We start from the raw sequence: 21,406 nt of genomic DNA, 5'->3' as shown, positions 1-21,406 counted from the left end.
TGTACTGACCTGAAGAATAAAATCAACTTATGTTTACCACACAATGAAAAGTATAAAATAGCTTGCAAAAAATTTAATCAATCCCTGAATTGCTTTTCATTTGTTCATTCTGTGAAAAATTGTAAGAAAAGTCAAATAAAAAATTATATATACCCCCAAATGACACCAATAAAAACTTCATCTCATCATGCAAAAAACAAGCTTTTATTGGTCAATGGAAAAATAAAATTGTCCATGTTCCTAGTAAGTCAAAGGTGTTGGAAAAGTGACATGGCTCCCAAAAAACAATCCAGTAAAACCCAAGCTCGGAAAGCCAACTAGCCCCCTCTTCTGAGCCCCCTAGCATGTCCAAACTCCACTTAACATGAACATGTATGGCACTGCTGCAGAGGGGAGAACGCACTTAAAGAGGTTCTCTAGATCAGAGGTCCCCAACTCCAGTCCTCAAGGCCCACCAACAGGTCATGTTTTCAGGATTTCCTTTGCATTGCACAGGTGATGCAATTATTACCTGGGCAAGACTAAGGAAATCCTGAAAACATGACCTGTTGGTGGGCCTTGAGGACTGGAGTTGGGGACCTCTGCTCTAGATCTACTCAGTCTGTTTAACAGTTCTTCAATTTGAGACAGAATGCCAGCACAGCAACCTATTATCTGAAAATTGCTCTGACAGCGGCCGGAGCTAAGCGATCTACGGGTGGAACTCAGAAGCCCCGCATGTTGCTTAGTAGGCGAGAACTGAGCTTTATCTCCCATTGAAATGAATATACTGAAGTATTCAGGCAGCGGCCACCAAGCAATGCAGGACATTGCTGTATATAGCCTGTTTAATGCTTAGACTAGGTGCACTGTGCCCGTCCCCCTAGCCTACAGTATATGTCTGAAAACTTTTTCAGACATATACTGTAGCGTCACCATGGCCGACCATTGACCAGATGCACACTAAAAGTGTGTTCTTTCAGATTCCGTCTGGCCGGCATGAACTTATGTAACTGTATAGGAAAGTGCAGAAGATTGCACTTTTTAATAAAGGGAGATACAGCAAAGAGATGTATACCATGTGATATACGGCTCTTTACAGTGGGTCCCTATGATGGCCAGATGCTTCGGTATACATCCTGGCAGTGCACCCTGATAGGTGCATACCTCCCGAACTTATGCACACAACAGTGTCCACAATTGCAGTGTAATAATAATAATAATAATAATCTTTATATAGCGCTAACATATTCCGCAGCGCTTTACAGGTTGCACACATTATCATCACTGTCCCCGATGGGGCTCACAATCTAAATTCCCTATCAGTATATCTTTGGAATGTGGGAGGAAACCGGAGTACCCGGAGGAAACCCACGCAAACACGGAGAGAACATACAAACTCTTTGCAGATGTTGTCCTTGGTGGGGTTTGAACCCAGGACTCCAGCGCTGCAAGGCTGCTGTGCTAACCACTGCGCCACCGTGCTGCCCAGTGTAGACCTAGCCTCATTTCGGGCAGCTGCCAGAGCAGTTTAGGCTGATCATGAGAGTGTGAGACCCCCACAAATCTGTTATTGAGATGAGTTGTCAATTCTGAGGTCCCGAACAATTCTTCTAACAATCTATGCAGCACATTTATCCAAAAGCATAAGCCGGGCGCTATGTATTGGGCACTAAAATGACATATTTGCAATTTTCAATCTGCAATATCAATTGCACATTAATTTCTGGAGAAGCCCCAGTGGGGTCAAAATAGTCACCTAGATGATTTTCCTGAGTGTAATTTGCAAACCAGTGTCAATATTGGGGGATTTCTTCTGTTTTGGAAGCTTAGGGGCTCTGCAAATGATGCCCATAAACAACTCCAGGAAACTCTGCTTCCTAAAACCCAAGTGGTGTGCGCTGTCTTCTGAGCCCTGCCATACGCCCAAAGAAAAGTGTATGACCACATATAAAGTAATGCTGAATTCGGAAGATATTGCTTTATAAATGTTTGGGTCAATTTCCCCCTATTATTATCTGTAAAAATAAAAAATTGGGGACAAAAACAACATTCTAGTGTAAAAAAACCATATTTTATCATTTTCATGTCCCATGATATAACATTCTGTGAAGCATCTGTGAGGTCAATATGCTTACCACACTCCTATATAAATTCCTTGAAGGATGTAGTTTCCAAAATAGGGTAATTTTGTGTGTGGGTGGTTACTGCTCCTCTGGCAGTACAATGGCTCTACAAATGCGACATGGTGCCCGCAAACCATACAAGCAAAGTCTGTTTTCCAAATTGCACTCCTTTCTTTAGGACCTCTCCCATGTGCACAAAAAGTTGTTTTCCCCAACATGTGGGGGATTGGAGTACTCAAGAAAAATTGCACAACAAATTGGATGGTCCATTTTCTCAGGATACTCTTAAGAAAATGAAAAATTTGGGGCTAAAGCAACATTTTGGGGGAAAAAACATAATTTTTAATTTTCACGGTCCAATGTTTTCAAATTCCGTGAAGCACTTGTGGGATCAAGATGCTCACCACACCTCTAGATAAATTCATTGAGAGATGTAGTTTTCAATCTACAATGGAATGGTTCACAAATAAACGTATCCAGGTGTTAGAATGGCCAAGTCAAAGTCCAGCCCTCAATCCAATCGAGAATCTGTGGAAAGAGCTGAAAACTGCTATTCACAAACGATCTCCATCAAACCTCACTGAGCTCGAGCGGTTTGCCAAGGAAGAATGGGCAAGAATTTCAGTCTCTCGATGTACAAAACTGATCAAGACATACCGCAAGTGACTTGTAGCTGTAATCGCAGCAAAAGCTGGCGCAACAAAGTATTACGTTAAAGGGGCCGAATAATATTGCACGCCCCACTTTTCAGTTTTTGAATTTCCACAAAAATGTAAAATAACCAAGAAATTTTGTTCAACTTCACAATTATGTTCCACTTGTTGATTCTTCACCAAAAATTTACATTTGGCATCTTTATGTTTGAAGCACGATATGTCGGAAAAGGTTGAAAAGTTCCAGGGAGCCGAATACTTTCGCAAGGCACTGTAACTAAAATACATATTCCACACGTTACTAGTGTTCTTCTAATATGGTAGAAGTCACTATTATAGCAGCTGTTACCATATTAGGCAACTTAACAGTCAAATATAGCATCCAATATAAGTCAGTGAGGCAAGATGGTATATAAGCTGACCTAGGAATGACTGATTCAGATCTCATTCCTTGAGAATCTCCAACCATGACCACATCATGCGTCAAGGAAACCTGCAGTGCTTCAGTAGATAGCCTGTGAAATAATGGAAAATCCAGCGTGTCCGTCTTCAGTAAAAAATGAAATTCCCTAGTACTTCATTAAAAGATCCATCAAGTTTCATAATTCAAGAGAATTCTATGAAGATCCCCTCCTCCAGTTTTTGTTTTCACCATCATGTTTAAGGCTAAAGTGTCTAGAGGCTGCTAAACATTTTGTACTCAATATGTTAGCTGCATCAGGTAAATGTCTTCCAATACGGGTTTTTGATTTGCAAGTGATTAAACAGCTGACAAAAGTACTATTGCAATTAATTTAATAATATTATAATAATTATACTAATGTTATATCATACTATGTCTATGGCTTCATATATTTGTATGTAGAAAATGTGTAATTTAAGAACTTGTAATAAGGCTGATATGGGATTGGAGGTTTCCAGTCACATGATCCACCAGGATATGACATAAAAGTAACAGATTTTGTGATTATTATATGCAATAAATTAGGATTACAATCAGAAATGCGTTTGCTTTCTCTGCACATTCTTTTAACCCCATGCACATTGTTCTCATTCTTATGGATTACCAACAAAAAATTAATTTTTTTACTGAAGACAGACAAGCTAGATTTTCCATTATTTCACAGTCTGCAAGTTTCCTTGCGGGGAGTCTTCTGAGTGGTGAGCTGACTTCTTTCTTTTTTCCTTGCATACTCCCAATGTAGCACCCATTGTGGCAGATACTCATGACAAGATGGCAAAGTTGAATGCATGGCTTCAGAAGATGAGTCCTTTGAAGTTTCCAAACCAGCCAGAAAGCCTAAAGTTCCTGACCCGAAGAAATTTAAGGGTGTGTCAGGATCACTTCATACCCTGCATCCCTTCCTGATAACACAGGTAAATGTTAGCTATAACATGGCTGATTCTGTAGATGTTGTAATAATGGTTTATTATGTGATTATACTTGTGTAGGCGCTACCAGAAGACAGGCCAGTACACCAGAAGATGTGGAGGGGGCAGTAATAGGACAGCAACCCAGCAGCAGGACGGCTACCTCTGCCTTTGTGCAAGGAGGAACAGGAGGAGCACTGCCAGATCACTGCCAGAGCCCTGCAAAATGTTCTCCAGCAGGCCACAAATGTGCATGTGACTGCACAAACGGTTAGAAACCTACTCCATGAGGATGGTCTGAGTGCCCGGTGTCCACAGATGGGGGTTGTGCTCACAGCCCAACACTGTGCAGGACGCTTGGCATTTGCCACAGATCACCAGGATTGGCAAATTCTCCACTGGCGCCATGTGCTCTTCACAGATGAAAGCAGGTTCACACTGATCACATGTGACTGACGTGACAGAGTCTGGAGACGCCGTGGAGAGTGATCTGCTGCCTGCAACATTCTTCAGCATGACCGGTTTGGCAGTGGGTCAGTAATGGTGTGGGGTGGCATTTCTTTGGAGGGCCGCACAGCCCTCCATGTGCTCACCAGAGGTAGCCTGACTGCCATTAGGTACCGAGATGAGATCCTCAGACGCCTTGTGAGACCATATGTGGTGCGGTTGGCCCTGGGTTCCTCCTAATGCAGGACAATGCCAGACCTCATGTGGCTGGAGTGTGTCAGCAGTTTCTGCAAGATGAAGACATTGAAGCTATGGATTGGAACGCCCGTTTCCCATACCGCAATCTGATTGAGCACATCTGTCTCGCTCCATCCACCAACGTCACATTGCACCACAGATTGTCCAGGAGTTGGCGGATGCTTTAGTCCAAGTCTGAAAGCAGATCCCTCAGAAGACCATATGCCGCCTCATCTGGAGCATGCCCAGGCGTAGTACAGTAGGGAGGTCATACAGGCACGTGAAAGCCACACACAATACTGAGCATCTTTTCCTTGTAATGGGGCATTTCCACTGAAGTTGAACCAGCCTGTAATTTGATTTTCCACTTTGATTTTGAGTATCATTCCAAATCCAGACCTCCATGGGATATTCATTTTGATTTACATTGATAATTGTTATGTTTTATTGTTCTGAACACATTCCACTATGCAATGAATAAACATTTGCAAATGGAACATTTCATTCAGCGATATCTAGGATGTAGTATTTTAGTGTTCCCTTTAATTTTTTGAGCAGTGTATATGCAGCGCCCCAGAGTCCTGGTTGTTGCAGTAATGTCGTTCTTCCACCAGGGGGGAGTGATGTTACGTCTGATGGCACCAAAGGAGTTCACCTTGCCAGGTATCACAAAACACACAACACACTTCACACTCCAGTCCACCAGGGGAAGCTAAGGGTTCTATCTACTAGGCCACTCCCTACATAGGGTAAAACTGGTGGGTTGGTTAGGAAGTTAGTCAGAACGAGGAGAAGGGAGTTCCTGGCTGGAGACCGACGAGGAAAGGTCTCCAGGTCGAGCTGGCTGGAGTGATCTCCAGTCAGATCCAGACTGCGGTCTGAGGAGGACAGAAAGTATACGGAGCTGCGCCTGCAACCCATGCGGCAGCATCCCAAGAAAGGACACAAAAGGAATTGTGTTGTAGGGAGGGAGCCACGAAGTCACAGCAAAAGGAGAACAAAAACCAGAAGGAGTCCTGTCCTAAGAGAGGCTGCCTCCGGCCGGAACACCGAGAGAGTAATAGACTCTACGCTTTACTTCAGAGACCGGCAGGGCAGTCAATTCCAAGTTGGCTGTTTGACCTAAACACCTAAGCAGACACGGTGGCAATTGTGGAGGAGGGGCGTCGCTAGGGTCCCTATAAAATAGCCTCAGGCCATCACCGTCATACGGGTTTGTCCAATCCATCTGGGGGACAGAGAGAGAGAAAGACATAGCATCCACAAAAGTTGTGAGGACCTTACCGAGTTGCTCAGCAGGGGGGCTACTGATTTCCCCCTGGATAAGGGGACACTAGAATTGCCATCAGACCGGCCGGACCCTGCCTACCCTGTCATCCGGCACTCTGGACTGTGGATGCTGAAGCCTTCAGTAAAGGTAAAGAGACTGCACCCATTGTGTCCTCGTTATTCGCCGCGCCTTACATCATCCACCATCATCATCTACACTTCTGGGAAGCCCTGGGGAAATACTTCACCTGTGGGAAGGTACACCATCTAGCTGCCATAACATCACCCCAGCGGACCCCTGAGCAGCGTCGGTCACTCTGACCAAATACCACAAGTGGCGTCACGAACACTACCGTTATCTACGAACTCTGCCTTTTATTGGGCGCCCCTCATAGGGCCACGGTCCGGGTCGGGCCACTGTGACATCCTCGCTGAGGGAACTGAAGGACCCGGTACCGAGTACCCCATTGCCCTTACGTGGGGGCGATCCATATATATATATATATATATATATATATATACTAGATGATTGCCCGATTCTAACGCATCGGGTATTCTTGAATGTGCATGTCCGCATAGTATATTGCCCAGCGACGTAGTATATTGCCCAGCCACGTAGTATATTGCCCAGTCACGTAGTATATTGCCCAGTCACGTAGTATACAGCACAGCCACGTAGTATATTGGCCAGTGACGTAGTATATTGTCCAGTCACGTAGTATATTGCCCAGTCACGTAGTATATTGGCCAGTTACGTAGTATATTGCCCAGCGATGTAGTATATTGCCCAGTCATGTAGTATATTGCCCAGCCACGTAGTAGATTGCCCAGTGACGTAGCATACAGCACAGAGCCACGCAGTATATTGCACAGCGATGTAGTCTACAGCACAGAGCCACGTAGTATATTGCCCAGCCACATAGTATATTGCCTAGCCACGTATGTCACCGGTTAAAAAATAAACATACTCACCTTCCAATCCGAGGGCCCCTTGTAGTTCTAACATACTCACCATAGTTGGTAGTTCTGTCGGCTGTGCGAGGTACAGGCGGCAGCTTCCGGTCCCAGCCTGCTCGCACAGGCGCGCAGGGCCTGTGATGACATTGCGGTCACATGACCGTGACGTCACGGCAGGTCCTGGTCGCGCAGGCCCTGTGATGACGTTGCAGTCACATGACCGTGACGTCACGGCAGGTCCTTCTGCCAGACCATCTGTGCCAACGGAACGTGGCGGTTGCATCGCGAGGAGCAGGAAAGACGGCGTAGGTGAGTATATAATCGTTTTTTATTTTTTTAAATTATTTTTAACATTAGATGTTTTTACTTTTGGCGCTGCATAGGCCGCGTCAATAGTATAAAACTTGGTCACACAGGGTTAATAGCAGCGGTAACGGAGTGCGGTACACCGCGGGCCGTTACCGCTGCCATTAACCCTGTGTGAGCGGTGAGTGGAGGGGATTACGGAGCGGGCGCTGGGCAGTGAGTGCAGGGGACTGGAGTAGGGAGGGACTAATCGGACTGTGGCCGTTACTGATTGGTCGCGGCAGCCATGACAGGCAGCTGCCGAGACCAATCAGCGAACGAATAACCATTACAGAAGGACAGACAGACAGACGGAAGTACCCCTTAGACAATTATGTATATAGATATAGATATAGATATATATATATATATATATATATATATATCAGGATGAGGGACATATATACCAGGATGGAGGACATACAGTGTGTCTGTAAAGTCATGGTGCACTTTTGACCAGTCACAGGATCTATTTATAGTTTACATTTTGGTGCCCTTTCTTTGACCCAATCATAACAGAACTGTTCATGAGGAGAGATAACATGAACCAATCAAACAACACAAACTCATTTAAGCTGTTGCTGAGCCCCCAGTCAGATTAACCCCTGATAAACTGAACTCTGATTAATACACTGCCAGGTCTGTAACATCATGCAACCACAAGCTTATGCCAGCTGTGTGGTTCTCCATGCCAGTCGAGATGTGGAAGGTACAGAGGAAAGTTCAGTGTGTTCTGTGGCTCACTAAATTCGAATCCATGACCAAAGTGCTACGTGAATATCGGCACGTTTATAATGAAGCGCCGCCACACAAGAATAGGGATAAGCAGTTGAAGGAAATCGTCAGTTTGGTGGAGAAACCCCATGATAGGCCCATTTTTTTCCGTGGAGCGGTCTGTGATGGTAAACATGTATCTTGACATATTGGAATTGTATGCAGTGCCACAATTTCCAGAAGGAGTCATCTTTCAACAGGACAGCGCTCCTCCATACTACGCCACCATTGTTTGTAAGTTTCTGGATAGAACATTCCCCTGGCGGTGAATATGCAGGGGTTCTTTCAAGCCATGGCGACCACGACCCCTCGATCGGACGCCCTTAGACTTTTACTTTTGGGGTTATGTGAAGCAACATGTGTACATTGAACGTATCAATGACATTAATCACTTAAAACAAGGAATCACAGACGTTATTGACTCTTTTACACCAGACGTCCTTACCCGTGTGTGGCAAGAACTTCACTATCGTTTGTATGTGTGTAGGGCAACAAATGGAGCCCACATTGAACTGCACTGAATAGGTATAAAACTGGGAGAGTTTCTTTTATTTGGAGAAGATTTCACATTTCTATCGTTTTTGTTCAAAGGGAAAATAAACTCCAAGCGAATGTGGCGCTAATCACCTTAGGATTTTTTGAATACACCCACTAATAGTAACTAAACTGAAGTATAGTTACTTGAAAAACTGGAAAATCTTTCTAACATGTTGAAAACAGAATTGTATTCTGAGAATATTTTAGCAATCTTACCATTCCTGTGTGGGTATGTGTTAGAATTTAATCCATCTTTAAGAATGTCTGTGAGTCCTGCAAGTAAAAAAGTTTCAATACATTAATTTATAGTACAAATAAGAACAATGCTTGTAATCCCTGTAGAATTATATGTATCAATAGTTATAATTCACACATTTTCATTTCTATTTTGTCAGATATAGAAGCCTTGGTGTCTGCACTTTAAGTGTGATCTCATGTGTTGTGAAACTTTCAGTAAACACATTGCATAAAACTGTACTAACCCATTAACATTTTATAAGAAATCACATGCAATATTCTGTCTAGGCTTCATGAGGTATGTTGTCAATATATCTATATATATTCAATATACCTTATAAATGAAACTGGTGCAAAAAAGGATGCAAGCTATAAAAGGATTTTTGTGTTAGAACTTGACGTATAAATTGACTTGGCTTGGCTTTTTTAATAGGTCCACAGCTTTAAAGGGATCGCACGGCACCTAAAATGTATTTTCTACTATTTATCTGTACGCCCTAACCACTTTTGTAAGTGGCTTTATTGCACAACACCCAACACTGTTCCCTATCTACCTAATCACTAGATGTGTTTTTTTACTGATCTTTTTGTGATGTTTGATTTCAGAGAAATTCAAATGTGATATGTGAAATGTGATATCACAGAAGGCACTCACTCCCCGCAGTGTCCATCTCACTCCCCGCAGTGTCCATTGCCCCTCTTGGAATAGAGAGCAACGCTGCAGTTACCACACTATTTTCACAATCTCCACTGCAGCTGTCCCCCCTGAACATATCCTGAATTCCAGGTGATGGACATAAGGGAGATAAGAGTACAGTGGCAACACACTGCTTCTATCTACGCTGTCCGCCATAGCTCTGTGAAAGAAGACGTCATCAAGGGACGGAGATAAAAGCAGATTGACACCAACGCTGCCCCACAGTTTCTAGCACTGCCCACAAATGAGTCGTCAGCATAGGGTGGTGATAGAAGCAGTGAGTAACACCATTTGATGACAATTCATTTGAGGGAGATAAGAGAAGCTGTGGGGTGGTGCTAGTGTCATGAGGGTTCAACATTGCTTTGTAAGAGGGTTGAAAATGAGACTGCCATGTCCAAAATGTAAGACTTGTGCAAGAAGAACCCCACCATTTTCTTCTGGATTAACAATGACTGTGGTATCTTTTGCTCTTGCCATGGGTTGCCATTGACCCTGTTGCAGTGGAGATACACCTTAGCATGGGTTCACACTGCGTCTATATGGCACGTTAGACGGACTACGTGACACAGCAGCATAACGCGGTGTTAACCCCTTCCCGACCTTTGACGCCACGTAGGCGTCATGAAAGTCGGTGCCAATCCGACCCATGACGCCTATGTGGCGTCATGAAAAGATCGCGTCCCTGCAGGCCGGGTGAAAGGGTTAACTCCCATTTCACCCGATCTGCAGGGACAGGGGGAGTGGTAGTTTAGCCCAGGGGGGTGGCTTCACCCCCTCGTGGCTACGATCGCTCTGATTGGCTGTTGAAAGTGAAACTGCCAATCAGAGTGATTTGTAATATTTCACCTATTATAACTGGTGAAATATTACAATCCAGCCATGGCCGATGCTGCAATACCATCGGCCATGGCTGGAAATACTAATGTGCCCCCAGCCCACTCCACCGATCGCCCCCCCAGCCCTCCGATCTGGCCGGTACACTGCTCCGGCTCCCCTCTGTCCTGTGCTCCGCTCCCCCCGTGCTTCAATCACCCCTCCCCCGTGCTCCGATCACCCCCCCTGCACTCCAATCCACCCCCCTCCGTGCTCCGTTCCACCCCCCGTGCTCCGTTCCACCACCCCGTGCTCCGTTCTACCCCCCGTGCTCCGTTCCACCCCTCCCGCGCTCCGATTCACCCCCCCATGCTCCGATCCCCCCCCCGTGCTCCCCCCCACCGTATCATACTTACCGATCCTGCCGGGGTCTGTCCGTCTTCTCCCCGGGCGCCGCCATCTTCCAAAATGGCGGGCGCATGCACAGTGCGCCCGCCGAATCTGCCGGCCGGCATATTCGTTCCAAAGTGCATTTTGATCACTGAGATATAATCTATCTCAGCGATCAAAATAAAAAAAAATAATAAATGACCCCCCCCCTTTGTCACCCCCATAGGTAGGGACAATAAAAAAAATAAAGAATTTTTTTTTTTCACTAATGTTAGAATAGGGTTAGGGTTAGGGGTAGGGTTAGGGTTAGGGGTAGGGTTAGGGTTAGGGTTAGGGGTAGGCTAGGGGTAGGGTTTGGGTTTCGGTATGTGCACACGTATTCTGGTCCTCTGCGGATTTTTCCGCTGCGGATTTGATAAATCCGCAGTGCTAAACCGCTGCGGATTTATGGCGGATTTACCGCGTTTTTTCTGCGCATTTCACTGCGGTTTTACAACTGCGATTTTCTATTTGAGCAGTTGTAAAACCGCTGCGGAATCCGCACAAAGAAGTGACATGCTGCGGAATGTAAACCGCTGCGTTTCCGTGCAGTTTTTCCGCAGCATGTGTACAGCGATTTTTGTTTCCCATAGGTTTACATTGAACTGTAAACTCATGGGAAACTGCTGCGGATCCGCAGCGTTTTCCGCAGCGTGTGCACATACCTTTAGAATTAGGCCATGTGCACACGGTGCGGATTTGGCTGCGGATCCGCAGTGGATTGGCCGCTGCGGATTCGCAGCAGTGTTCCATCAGGTGTACAGTACCATGTAAACATATGGAAACCAAATCCGCTGTGCCCATGGTGCGGAAAATACCGCGCGGAAACGCTGCGTTGTATTTTCCGCAGCATGTCAATTCTTTGTGCGGATTCCGCAGCGTTTTACACCTGTTCCTCAATAGGAATCCGCAGGTGAAATCCGCACAAAAAACACTGGAAATCCGCGGAAAATCCGCAGGTAAAACGCAGTGCCTTTTACCCGCGGATTTTTCAAAAATGATGCTGAAAAATCTCACACGAATCCGCAACGTGGGCACATAACCTTAGGGTTAGGGTTGGAATTAGGGTTGTGGTTAGGGGTGTGTTGTGGTTAGGGTTGTGATTAGGGTTATGGCTACAGTTGGGATTAGGGTTAGGGGTGTGTTGGGGTTAGGGTTAGGGCTGTGATTAGGGTTATGGCTACAGTTGGGATTAGGGTTAGGGATGTGTTGGGGTTAGGGTTAGGATTAGGGCTGTGATTAGGGTTATAGCTACAGTTGGAATTAGGGTTGTGGTTAGGGTTAGGGGTGTGTTGGGGTTAGGGTTGTGGTTAGGGGTGTGTTGGGGTTAGGGTTGTGATTAGTGTTATGGCTACAGTTAGGATTAGAGTTAGGGGTGTGTTGGGGTTAGTGTTGGAGGTAGAATTGAGGGGTTACCACTGTTTAGGCACATCAGGGGTCTCCAAACGCAACATGGCGCCACCATTGATTCCAGCCAATCTCGTATTCAAAAAGTCAAATGGTGCTCCCTCAATTCCGAGCCCTGACGTGTGCCCAAACAGTGGTTTACCCCCACATATGGGGTATCAGTGTACTCAGGACAAACTGCGCAACAATTACTGGGGTCCAATTTCTCCTATTACCCTTGGCAAAATAGGAAATTCCAGGCTAAAAAAATAGTTTTTGAGGAAAGAAAAATTATTTTTTATTTTCATGGCTCTGCGTTATAAACTTCTGTGAAGCACCTGGGGGTTTAAAGTGCTCAATATGCATCTAGATAAGTTCCTTGGGGGGTCTAGTTTCCAAAATGGGGTCACTTGTGGGGGAGCTCCAATGTTTAGGCACACGGGGGCTCTCCAAACGCGACATGATGTCCGCTAACAATTGGAGCTAATTTTTCATTCAAAAAGTCAAATGGCGCGCCTTCCCTTCCGAGCCCTGCCGAGTGCCCAAACAGTGGTTTACCCCCACATATGAGGTATCGGCGTACTCGGGAGAAATTGCCCAACAAATTTTATGATCCATTTTATCCTATTGCCCATGTGATAATGAAAAAATTGAGGCGAAAAGAATTTTTTTGTGAAAAAAAAGTACTTTTTCATTTTTACAGATCAATTTGTGAAGCACCTGAGGGTTTAAAGTGCTCACTAGGCATCTAAATAAGTTCTTTGGGGGGTCTAGTTTCCAAAATGGGGTAACTTGTGGGGGAGCGCCAATGTTTAGGCACACAGGAGCTTTCCAAACGCGACATGGTGTCCGCTAACGATGGAGATAATTTTTCATTCAAAAAGTCAAATGGCGCTCCTTCCCTTCCGAGCCTTACCATGTGCCCAAACAGTGGTTTAACCCCACATGTGAGGTATCGGTGTACTCAGGAGAAATTGCCCAACAAATTCTAGGATCCATTTTAGCCTGTTGCCCATGTGAAAATGAAAAAATTGAGGCTAAAAGAATTTTTTTGTGAAAAAAAAAGTACTTTTTCATTTTTATGGATCAATTTGTGAAGCACCTGGGGGTTCAAAGTGCTCACTATGCATCTAGATAAGTTCCCTGGGGCGTCTAGTTTCCAAAATGGGGTCACTTGTGGGGGAGCTCCAATTTTTAGGCACACGGGGGCTCTCCAAACGTGACATGGTGTCCGCTAAAGAGTGGGGCCAATTTTTGATTCAAAAAGTCAAATGGCGCTCCTTCCCTTCCAAGCCCTGCCGTGCGCCCAAACAGTGGTTTACCCCCACATATGAGGTATCAGCGTACTCAGGACAAATTGGACAACAACTTACGTGGTTCAGTTTCTCCTTTTACCATTGGGAAAATAAAAAAATTGTTGCTAAAAGATAATTTTTGTGACTAAAAAGTTAAATGTTCATTTTTTCCTTCCATGTTGCTTCTGCTGCTGTGAAGCACCTGAAGGGTTAATAAACTTCTGGAATGTGGTTTTGAGTACCTTGAGGGGTGCAGTTTTTAGAATGGTGTCACTTTTGGGTATTTTCAGCCATATTGACCCCTCAAACTGACTTCAAATGTGAGATGGTCCCTAAAAAAATGGTTTTGTAAATTTCGTTGTAAAAATGAGAAATCGCTGGTCAAATTTTAACCCTTATAACTTCCTAGCAAAAAAAATTTTTGTTTCCAAAATTGTGCTGATGTAAAGTAAACATGTTGGAAATGTTATTTATTAACTATTTTGTGTCACATAACTCTCTGGTTTAACAGAATAAAAATTCAAAATGTGAAAATTGCGAAATTTTCAAAATTTTCGCCAAATTTCTGTTTTTATCACAAATAAACGCATAATTTATTGACCAAAATTTACCACTAACATGAAGCCCAATATGTCACGAAAAAACATTCTCAGAACCGCTAGGATCCGTTGAAGCGTTCCTGAGTTATTACCTCATAAAGGGACACTGGTTAGAATTGCAAAAAACGGCAAGGTCTTTAAGGTCAAAATAGGCTGGGTCATGAAGGGGTTAATGTAGTCTGTGAACGCTGCCATTGAATTCAATGTCGGACGCATCGCTAGCGCATGCCCACTAGAAAACGGGAAAAAAATTCCAAGTGCGGTGAAATTGCAAAAAAAGTGCAATCCCACACTTGTTTTTTGTTTGGCCTTTTTGCTAGGTTCACTAAATGCTAAAACTGAGCTGCCATTGTGATTCTCCACGTCATTACGAGTTCATGGACACCAAACATAATTGCGCCATTTTCCGATACCCGTAGCGTCTCCATTTTTCGTGATCTGGGGTCAGGTGAGGGCTTATTTTTTGTGTGCCGAGCTGACGTTTTTAATGATACCACTGTTGTGCAGATACATTCTTTTGATTGCCCGTTATTGCATTTTAATGCAATGCCGCGGCGACCAAAAAAACGTAATTCTGGGGTTTTGAATTTTTTTCTCGCTACGCCGTTTAGCGATCAGGTAATCATTTTTTTTAATTGATAGATCTGGCGATACCAAATATGTGTATGTTTGATTTTTTTATTGTTTTATTTTGAATGGGGTGAAACGGGGGTGATTTAAAATTTTATATATATTTTTTTCAAATTTTTTTTAACTTTTGCCATGCTTCAATAGCCTCCATGGGAGGCTAGAAGCTGGCATAGCCTGATCGGCTCTGCTACATAGCAGCGATCATCAGATCGCTCCTATGTTGCTGAGTTACAAGCTTGCTATGAGCGCCGACCACAGGGTGGCGCTCGCAGCAAGCCGGCATCAACCACCATAGAGGTCTCAAGGAGACCTCAGGTTGTCATGCTGATGCATCGCTGACCCCCGATCATGTGACGGGGTCGGTGATGCGCGCATTTCCGGTCCGATGGCCGGAAGCGGTAGTTAAATGCCACTGTCAGCGTTTGACAGGGGCATTTAACTAGTTAATAACGGCAGGTGGATCGCGATTCCACCTGCCGCTATTGATCGCACATGTCAGCTGTACAAAACAACTGACATGTCGCGACTTTGATGTGGGCTCAGCGTCGGAGCCAACATCAAAGGGGAGACACGACATGCGCCGTAGTAGTACGGTGCATGTTGTGAAGGGATTAAAGTTTGTTTCAAAGACTGATTTGTCCTCTCTGACTGACCATTGGTTTCAGGGTGATAAGCAGATGAAAAGTCAATCCTTAGTTTCTGGCAAAAAGCTCTCCAAAATTTAGAGACAAATTGTACTCCCCTATCAGACACAATGCTCACAGGGATCCTATGTAACCTTACAATATGAGAAATAAACAACCTGGAGAGGGTCTCTGCATTCTGACAAAGGAACAAAACGAGCTTGTTTGCTGAATAGATCAACTACCACCCAGATAGCAGTCTTCCCATCAGACAGAGGCAAATCTGTAATGATATCCATGGACAAATGAGTCCATAGTCTTTCTGAAATAGGCAATGTAGGCAATTCCCCAGCCAGCTGGCTATGACTTACATTGGCGCGTGCACAGACTTCTCAAGCAGATACAAAATCTTTAATATCCTTATGCATGGATGACCACCAAAAAAGTCATGGCTTTCCTTGTGGCAGTAACCCCAGGATGGCCACTTAAAACGGAATCATGAAATTCCTGTAACACCCGCATGGTACACAGGCACAAATAATTTGTACCCTGGGGAAGTAGAAGGAGCCAATGTCTGGGCTTTACAAATCTGCTCTTCCAGCTCCGAGTTTACCATAGACACCACAATACCCTGAGGAATAATGGAGGATGAAGGTTCTGGAGGAGAAATGGAATCTAGACTACGAGATAAAGCATCAGGTTTCACATTCTTAGACCCTGGCCTGAATGTAATAGAAAAATTAAATCGAGAGAAAAACAAGGACCATCTGGCCTGTCTAGGAGTTAACCTTTTAGCCGATTCAATGTAAGCTAAATTCTTGTGATCTGTGATCACCGTAACTGAATGAACCGCCCCTCCAATAAAGGCCTCCATTCCTCAAAGGCCAATTTGACAGCAAGTAAGTCCCGATTCCCAACATCATAATTTCTCTCTGCAGGTGAAATTTTTTGGAAAGAAAAGCACATGGATGCAGGTTAGTCAGAGTTTTGGGCCCCTGTGATGAGACTGCCCCACTCCGATCTCCGAAGTTTCCACTTCCTCTTTGAACGGTTCTTGGAGATCAGGTTGGATCAAAATGGGTGCAGACATAAAACACTCTTTTAATTTTTTAAAAGCTCTGATAGCACCTGGTGAGCAAACCTTGAGATTTGCACTCTTACGTGTAAGATCAGTAAGTGGTTTAGCAATTTGGGAAAACCCCTTGATAAATTTTCTATAATAGTTGGCAAATCCCAAAAAATCCTGCAAAGCCTTAAGATCACGAGGTTGAACCCAATCTATTATGGCCTGCACCTTTCCAGGGTTCATCTTAAACCCTTCTGCTGACAAGATAAACCCCAAGAAAGATTTCCTGAACAGAAAAAAACCCACATTTGTCTAATTTATGAAACAGAGTTCTCCCCCAGTCTCTGTACCACCACATGGACATGTTCCTGGTGAGTGTACAAGTCTGGTGAGAAAATTATAATGTCATCAAGGTATATTTGTTGGCGCTATATATAAATAAATAAATAAAAATTATTATTATTATTATTATTATTATTATTATTATATTACAACAAATCTTCCAATGCAATCAGAGAAAATATCATTCATAAAATTCTGAAACACAGCAGGTGCATTAGATAATCCGAAAGGCATGACAAGATTTTCAAACAGACCCTCAGACATTAAAAACACTGTTTTCCACTCATCACCTTTCTGGATGTGAATGAAGTTGTAAGCCCCTCTAAGATCAAGTTTAGAAAACACCCTGGCCCTCAGAACCTAGTTATATAAATCAGGGATGAGTGGAAGTGAGTAGGCTTTTTAACCGTGATCTTGTTTAGTTCTCGGAAATCAAGGCAAGGACGGAGACCCTCATCTTTTTTTAACAAACAAAAATCCAGCAGCCACAGGGGAGGAGGAAAGACAGATGTGACCCTTCTGTAAACTTTCGTTAACATATTCTTTCATGGCGGTCCGTTCAGGCCCCCAACAAATTGTAAAGGTGAGCTTTTGGCAATTTGGCGCTAAGAATAAGGTCAATAGCACAATCATAGGGATGATGGGGAGGTAGTATCTCCGCCTCTTTTTCCGAGAACACATCTTCAAAGTCCTTCAGGTACTCTGGAAGACCCTCCAGACTAGCGGAGCATATTTGTACCTTTTTTAGACATTTCTTGGAACAGTTGGGGCTCCATTTCACAATCTTCCTCAGACACCAATCAATAACTGGATTGTGAGTCTGCAACCATGGAAACTACAGTACCAAACCAGCAAGTAAATTTTCCAACACAAAACAGGAGATGGATTCAGAGTGCAGTGCCCCCACATGGAGATTGAAATCCACCGTTGCTCTATTGACCAAATTGTAAGCTAATGGTGTCTTGTCAAGGGTGATGATTTGAATGGGTCTTTCTAAACTAACTGTCCCTAACTCTAACTTCAGAACCAGTCCCAAATCAATAAAGTTAGCAGCTGACCCACAGTCAATGAATGCCAATGTTGATAACACCTGGTTCTTGAAGGAAATCATCGTATTTATTAGTACTTTGTCAGAGGAAGAAAAAGGTACCTGGGAGTCTGGGTGACCTCCTCGGTCATGACCCAGACTCAGATGTTCTCCCGATGGTTTGGTGGCTTGGGGACAAGTTGGGCAATTCTTAAGAAAATGTCACAGTATAGACAGAGTCTGAGATCTTGTTTCTGTTTCCTTTCCACAACACAAAGACTGGCAACTCTAACCTTGGGTAAATGGACCTGCTCCGGGGAAGTATAACATGCGGCCTGCTGTTTACCATGTCTCTCACGGATTTTGCGGTGCATTCGTATGGCCTGAGTCATGGCCTTCATCAAATAACAAGGGGTGTCATGGAGGACCAGAGCATCCTTGAGTGTCTCGGAATGGCCTCTTTGGAACTGGCACCTGAGAGCCGCATCATTCCATAGAACTTCGGTGGGCCACTGCCGGAACTCAGTACAGTAGTCCTCAGCTGTGTGACCCACCTGTGCCAGGTTCATGATCTTAGCCTCAGCGACCTGGATTCTGTCGGATTCATCATAGATCAGACCTAAACTGTCAAAAAACGTATCAACGGAAAACCGTTCTGGGGTTTGTGGGGACAAAGAAAATGCCCAGGTCTGAGGACCCCCTCACAGTAGGGACATGATTATTCCCACCCGTTGGACCTCCTCTCCTGACGACCGGGGTGCTGGGTAAAAAATAACTTACAGCTCTCCCTGAATATCCTAAACTGGTCTTTCTCTCCTGAAAATTTATCAGGGAGGGATATAACAGGTTCGGAAGAGACCAACTGTACATCAGAGGATACTGATGTCACAGCTACTGCTGGCAGTGGGGGGCTATGGGAGGTCTTCATCAAGTTACTTATCTGACCCTGCAACTGATATTGCGATGACTCTAGACTCTGGCAATCATTCACCAGAGCCTGAGTCATCTGCATCAAATTCGCCACCTGGTCACAAAACATGTGAACAGGATCCATGCTGGGGAAAAAGAAAAATGTAGGGGCCAGATGTATTGTGATGCTAGTCACTTCTCACTGCTAAGCCATGAGTCAGAGGTCAGGGAGTCCAAGGTCAGAAGCCAGGACGGTACATCATAAACAGAAGGAAGCGACAAAAGCGTAGTCAGGTAACGTTCCAAGGTCAGAAGCCGAGAGGGTATGTCATAAACAAAAGGAAGAGGCAAAAGCATAGTCAGGTAACGTTCCAAGGTCAGAGTACCAGGATGATAATGGATCAGAGCTGAAGGGGTTAAACAGGTGGATGGTTAAAACAAAGTCCAATGTCAGGCAACAGATGAAACATGTAGAACACAAGGCACAGGAGAGCACAAAGCAGAAACCTCCCAAGATGAATGTATGTCTGGCAGTGGTCTGGGAGAAGCTGCTCAGTTAAGTAGGAATGACAATTACCTGGGATAGTAAACACCTGTGACAGCCGCCGCCTCCCAGTCACAGATTGGCTAGTCAAGCTGTCAATAAACACACCGACAGCTCAGCATGCCCCTGAATTAGACTAGATGGTCATGCTCTCAATCAAAGTACTGACAACTTCAGCATGCCCTGTTCCAGATTGGATGGCCGAGCTGTTAGTAACTGCATCTCAGACACCCTCAGGGGTGGAACCGTGACAAGGAGTATTTGGAACTTCAGGTACCTCATGCAGAATTTCGATATCTGGCTCTCCTCCATGGTATTCAATGTTCTTCTCCACCAAGTCATCTGACTGCGCACTAGGTATGAGCCCTACCTCTGCAGCTTCACTGGGGCTGCAGTTATCTTCAACTTCCTTGGTGCACATCGGCTACACCCTATTCACTTCCATGCTCCTGAGTAATGCAGACATCCCACAGCAGGCAAACGACACCTTCTCCCTCACTTCTCGGTTTCCGGCGCCATGGCTCTGCCTTGCTCTGGGTGAGGCTCCCCTCTGCTTATCTTACCATTCCTTCCAGGTCTCCATCCATCCTCTATGGTTACTCTGCAGTGGGCTGAACCTTCTCCTTCTACTCTGCTCCTCGGGGGCGGGCTTTTCTGTCCAAGGACCGTCTCCTCCAGGTACAGCATTCTCTCCAGTGGGCATGACCGTTGGGAAGTAGGTGAATCTTCGTCGTTGGCTGCCTCGTGTAGGGCAACACCTTGACATGTGTCCCATTTTTCCACAAGTCCAACACTCACTTCGGAGACTGTCTGCTGGGCAAAAGCATACCCTCTCTGCAATCGTTCCTCATCCAAGGAAATAGGGTTAGATTCTGGGGTTGCTGCTGGAGTTTTTCTTACGCTCTGTATTTCTCCTCCGATTTTTCTTATCTCCTGCCGTAAATTACCCCGGGGTATGGGATTGGATTCCAGAGTAGCAGAAAGGGCTTCTATTTCTGCAGTGATTTCTCACATTTCCTGCCGTAATTTGCAGGCCCACTGCGGATCTGCTACGGGTAGGGTAGATACTTAATTGCTCCGGACAATCCCTGCTAGGGCCGCCATCCCCTGTTCCTGCTCTCACATGCGTGCCTCCGCCTCGACTTCTAAGAAGGTCATACGTGGGCTAGTGCGCAAGCGTTCTCGCAAAGCCTGCTTAAGCGGCGCATCGATAAGACCTGACACAAACTGGTCTCTCAAGATCCTATCAGGGCGTCCCACTCCCAATTATTGTTGAGCTTTTGATTTAGTTTTTTAGTTGCTGTGAATAAAAAGAACCTGTAGAAACCATGCACCCACCTTAGAAACTCAGCATAGCAATAGCTATAAAAAGCCCTTTTTCTTAGAATACCTGATTTGTCACATTTTCACTTAGTTCTGATGTTAAAAAGCTCTCCTTAATTCTTGCACAACACTCACATAAAAAAGAGGCGAAAAATTACTTCAGCTTAACCCTTAGTGACGTAGCCAATTTTAACTTTAATGACCCAGCCAAAGTTTCACCTTTGTGCTAATAACTCTGCAACTCTTTAACGGATCCCACTGATTGATTTTTTTTCGTGACATACGAATGATGTCGGACCACACCAACAACACTTTTGGAAACATGACCCAGAACCTCAGGATATCAAATTTAATATCCTTAATCAGCTCCCTGCAAGACCGTTTAGCCAAATCATTCCCCCCTAAGTGAATCACCACGATCTCCGGCACTCTATCCAGTCTAAGGCTGGGTTCACATTTGCGTTTTTTTGGGTGTGTTTTTGTGGTAAAAAACGCAAAAAAACGCATGGTGAAAAAAACGCATGTAAACGCGTGCAAATGCTGCGTTTTTTTGACGCATGCGTTTTTGCATGTGGTGAAAAAAACGCGGCGTTTTGACGCGTTTACATGCGTTTTTTTCATGCGTTTGCGTTTTTTAAACGCATGCTGAGAAATGTGTGACAGCTGCCAATCATCAAAATACAGTAAAAAACCCACTATAAACAGAAATAGTTAGGGTTACGGTTAGGGGTAGGGTTAGGATCCCTTAGGGTTAAGGTTAGGGGTAGGGTTAGGGTTAGGGGTAGGGT

General features: G+C 44.7%; 1 protein-coding gene across 1 annotated transcript in view; it reads right to left on the bottom strand.

Moving 5' to 3' along the window:
- The window catches only part of LOC138675793 (programmed cell death 1 ligand 2-like), a 166,430-nt gene that overhangs the window by 61,138 nt on the left and 83,886 nt on the right, over positions 1-21,406 (bottom strand). Inside the window, exon 5 of the mRNA XM_069764328.1 lies at positions 8,912-8,968. Coding sequence (XP_069620429.1) covers positions 8,912-8,968 — 57 coding nt within the window. The remainder of the gene's footprint in view (positions 1-8,911; positions 8,969-21,406) is intronic.

This window comes from Ranitomeya imitator, chromosome 1 (genome assembly GCF_032444005.1).
Source record: "Ranitomeya imitator isolate aRanImi1 chromosome 1, aRanImi1.pri, whole genome shotgun sequence".
Taxonomy (NCBI): domain Eukaryota; kingdom Metazoa; phylum Chordata; class Amphibia; order Anura; family Dendrobatidae; genus Ranitomeya; species Ranitomeya imitator.
The sequence above is the reverse complement of the archived record's forward strand: the minus strand, read 5'-3'. Positions and strand labels throughout refer to the sequence as shown.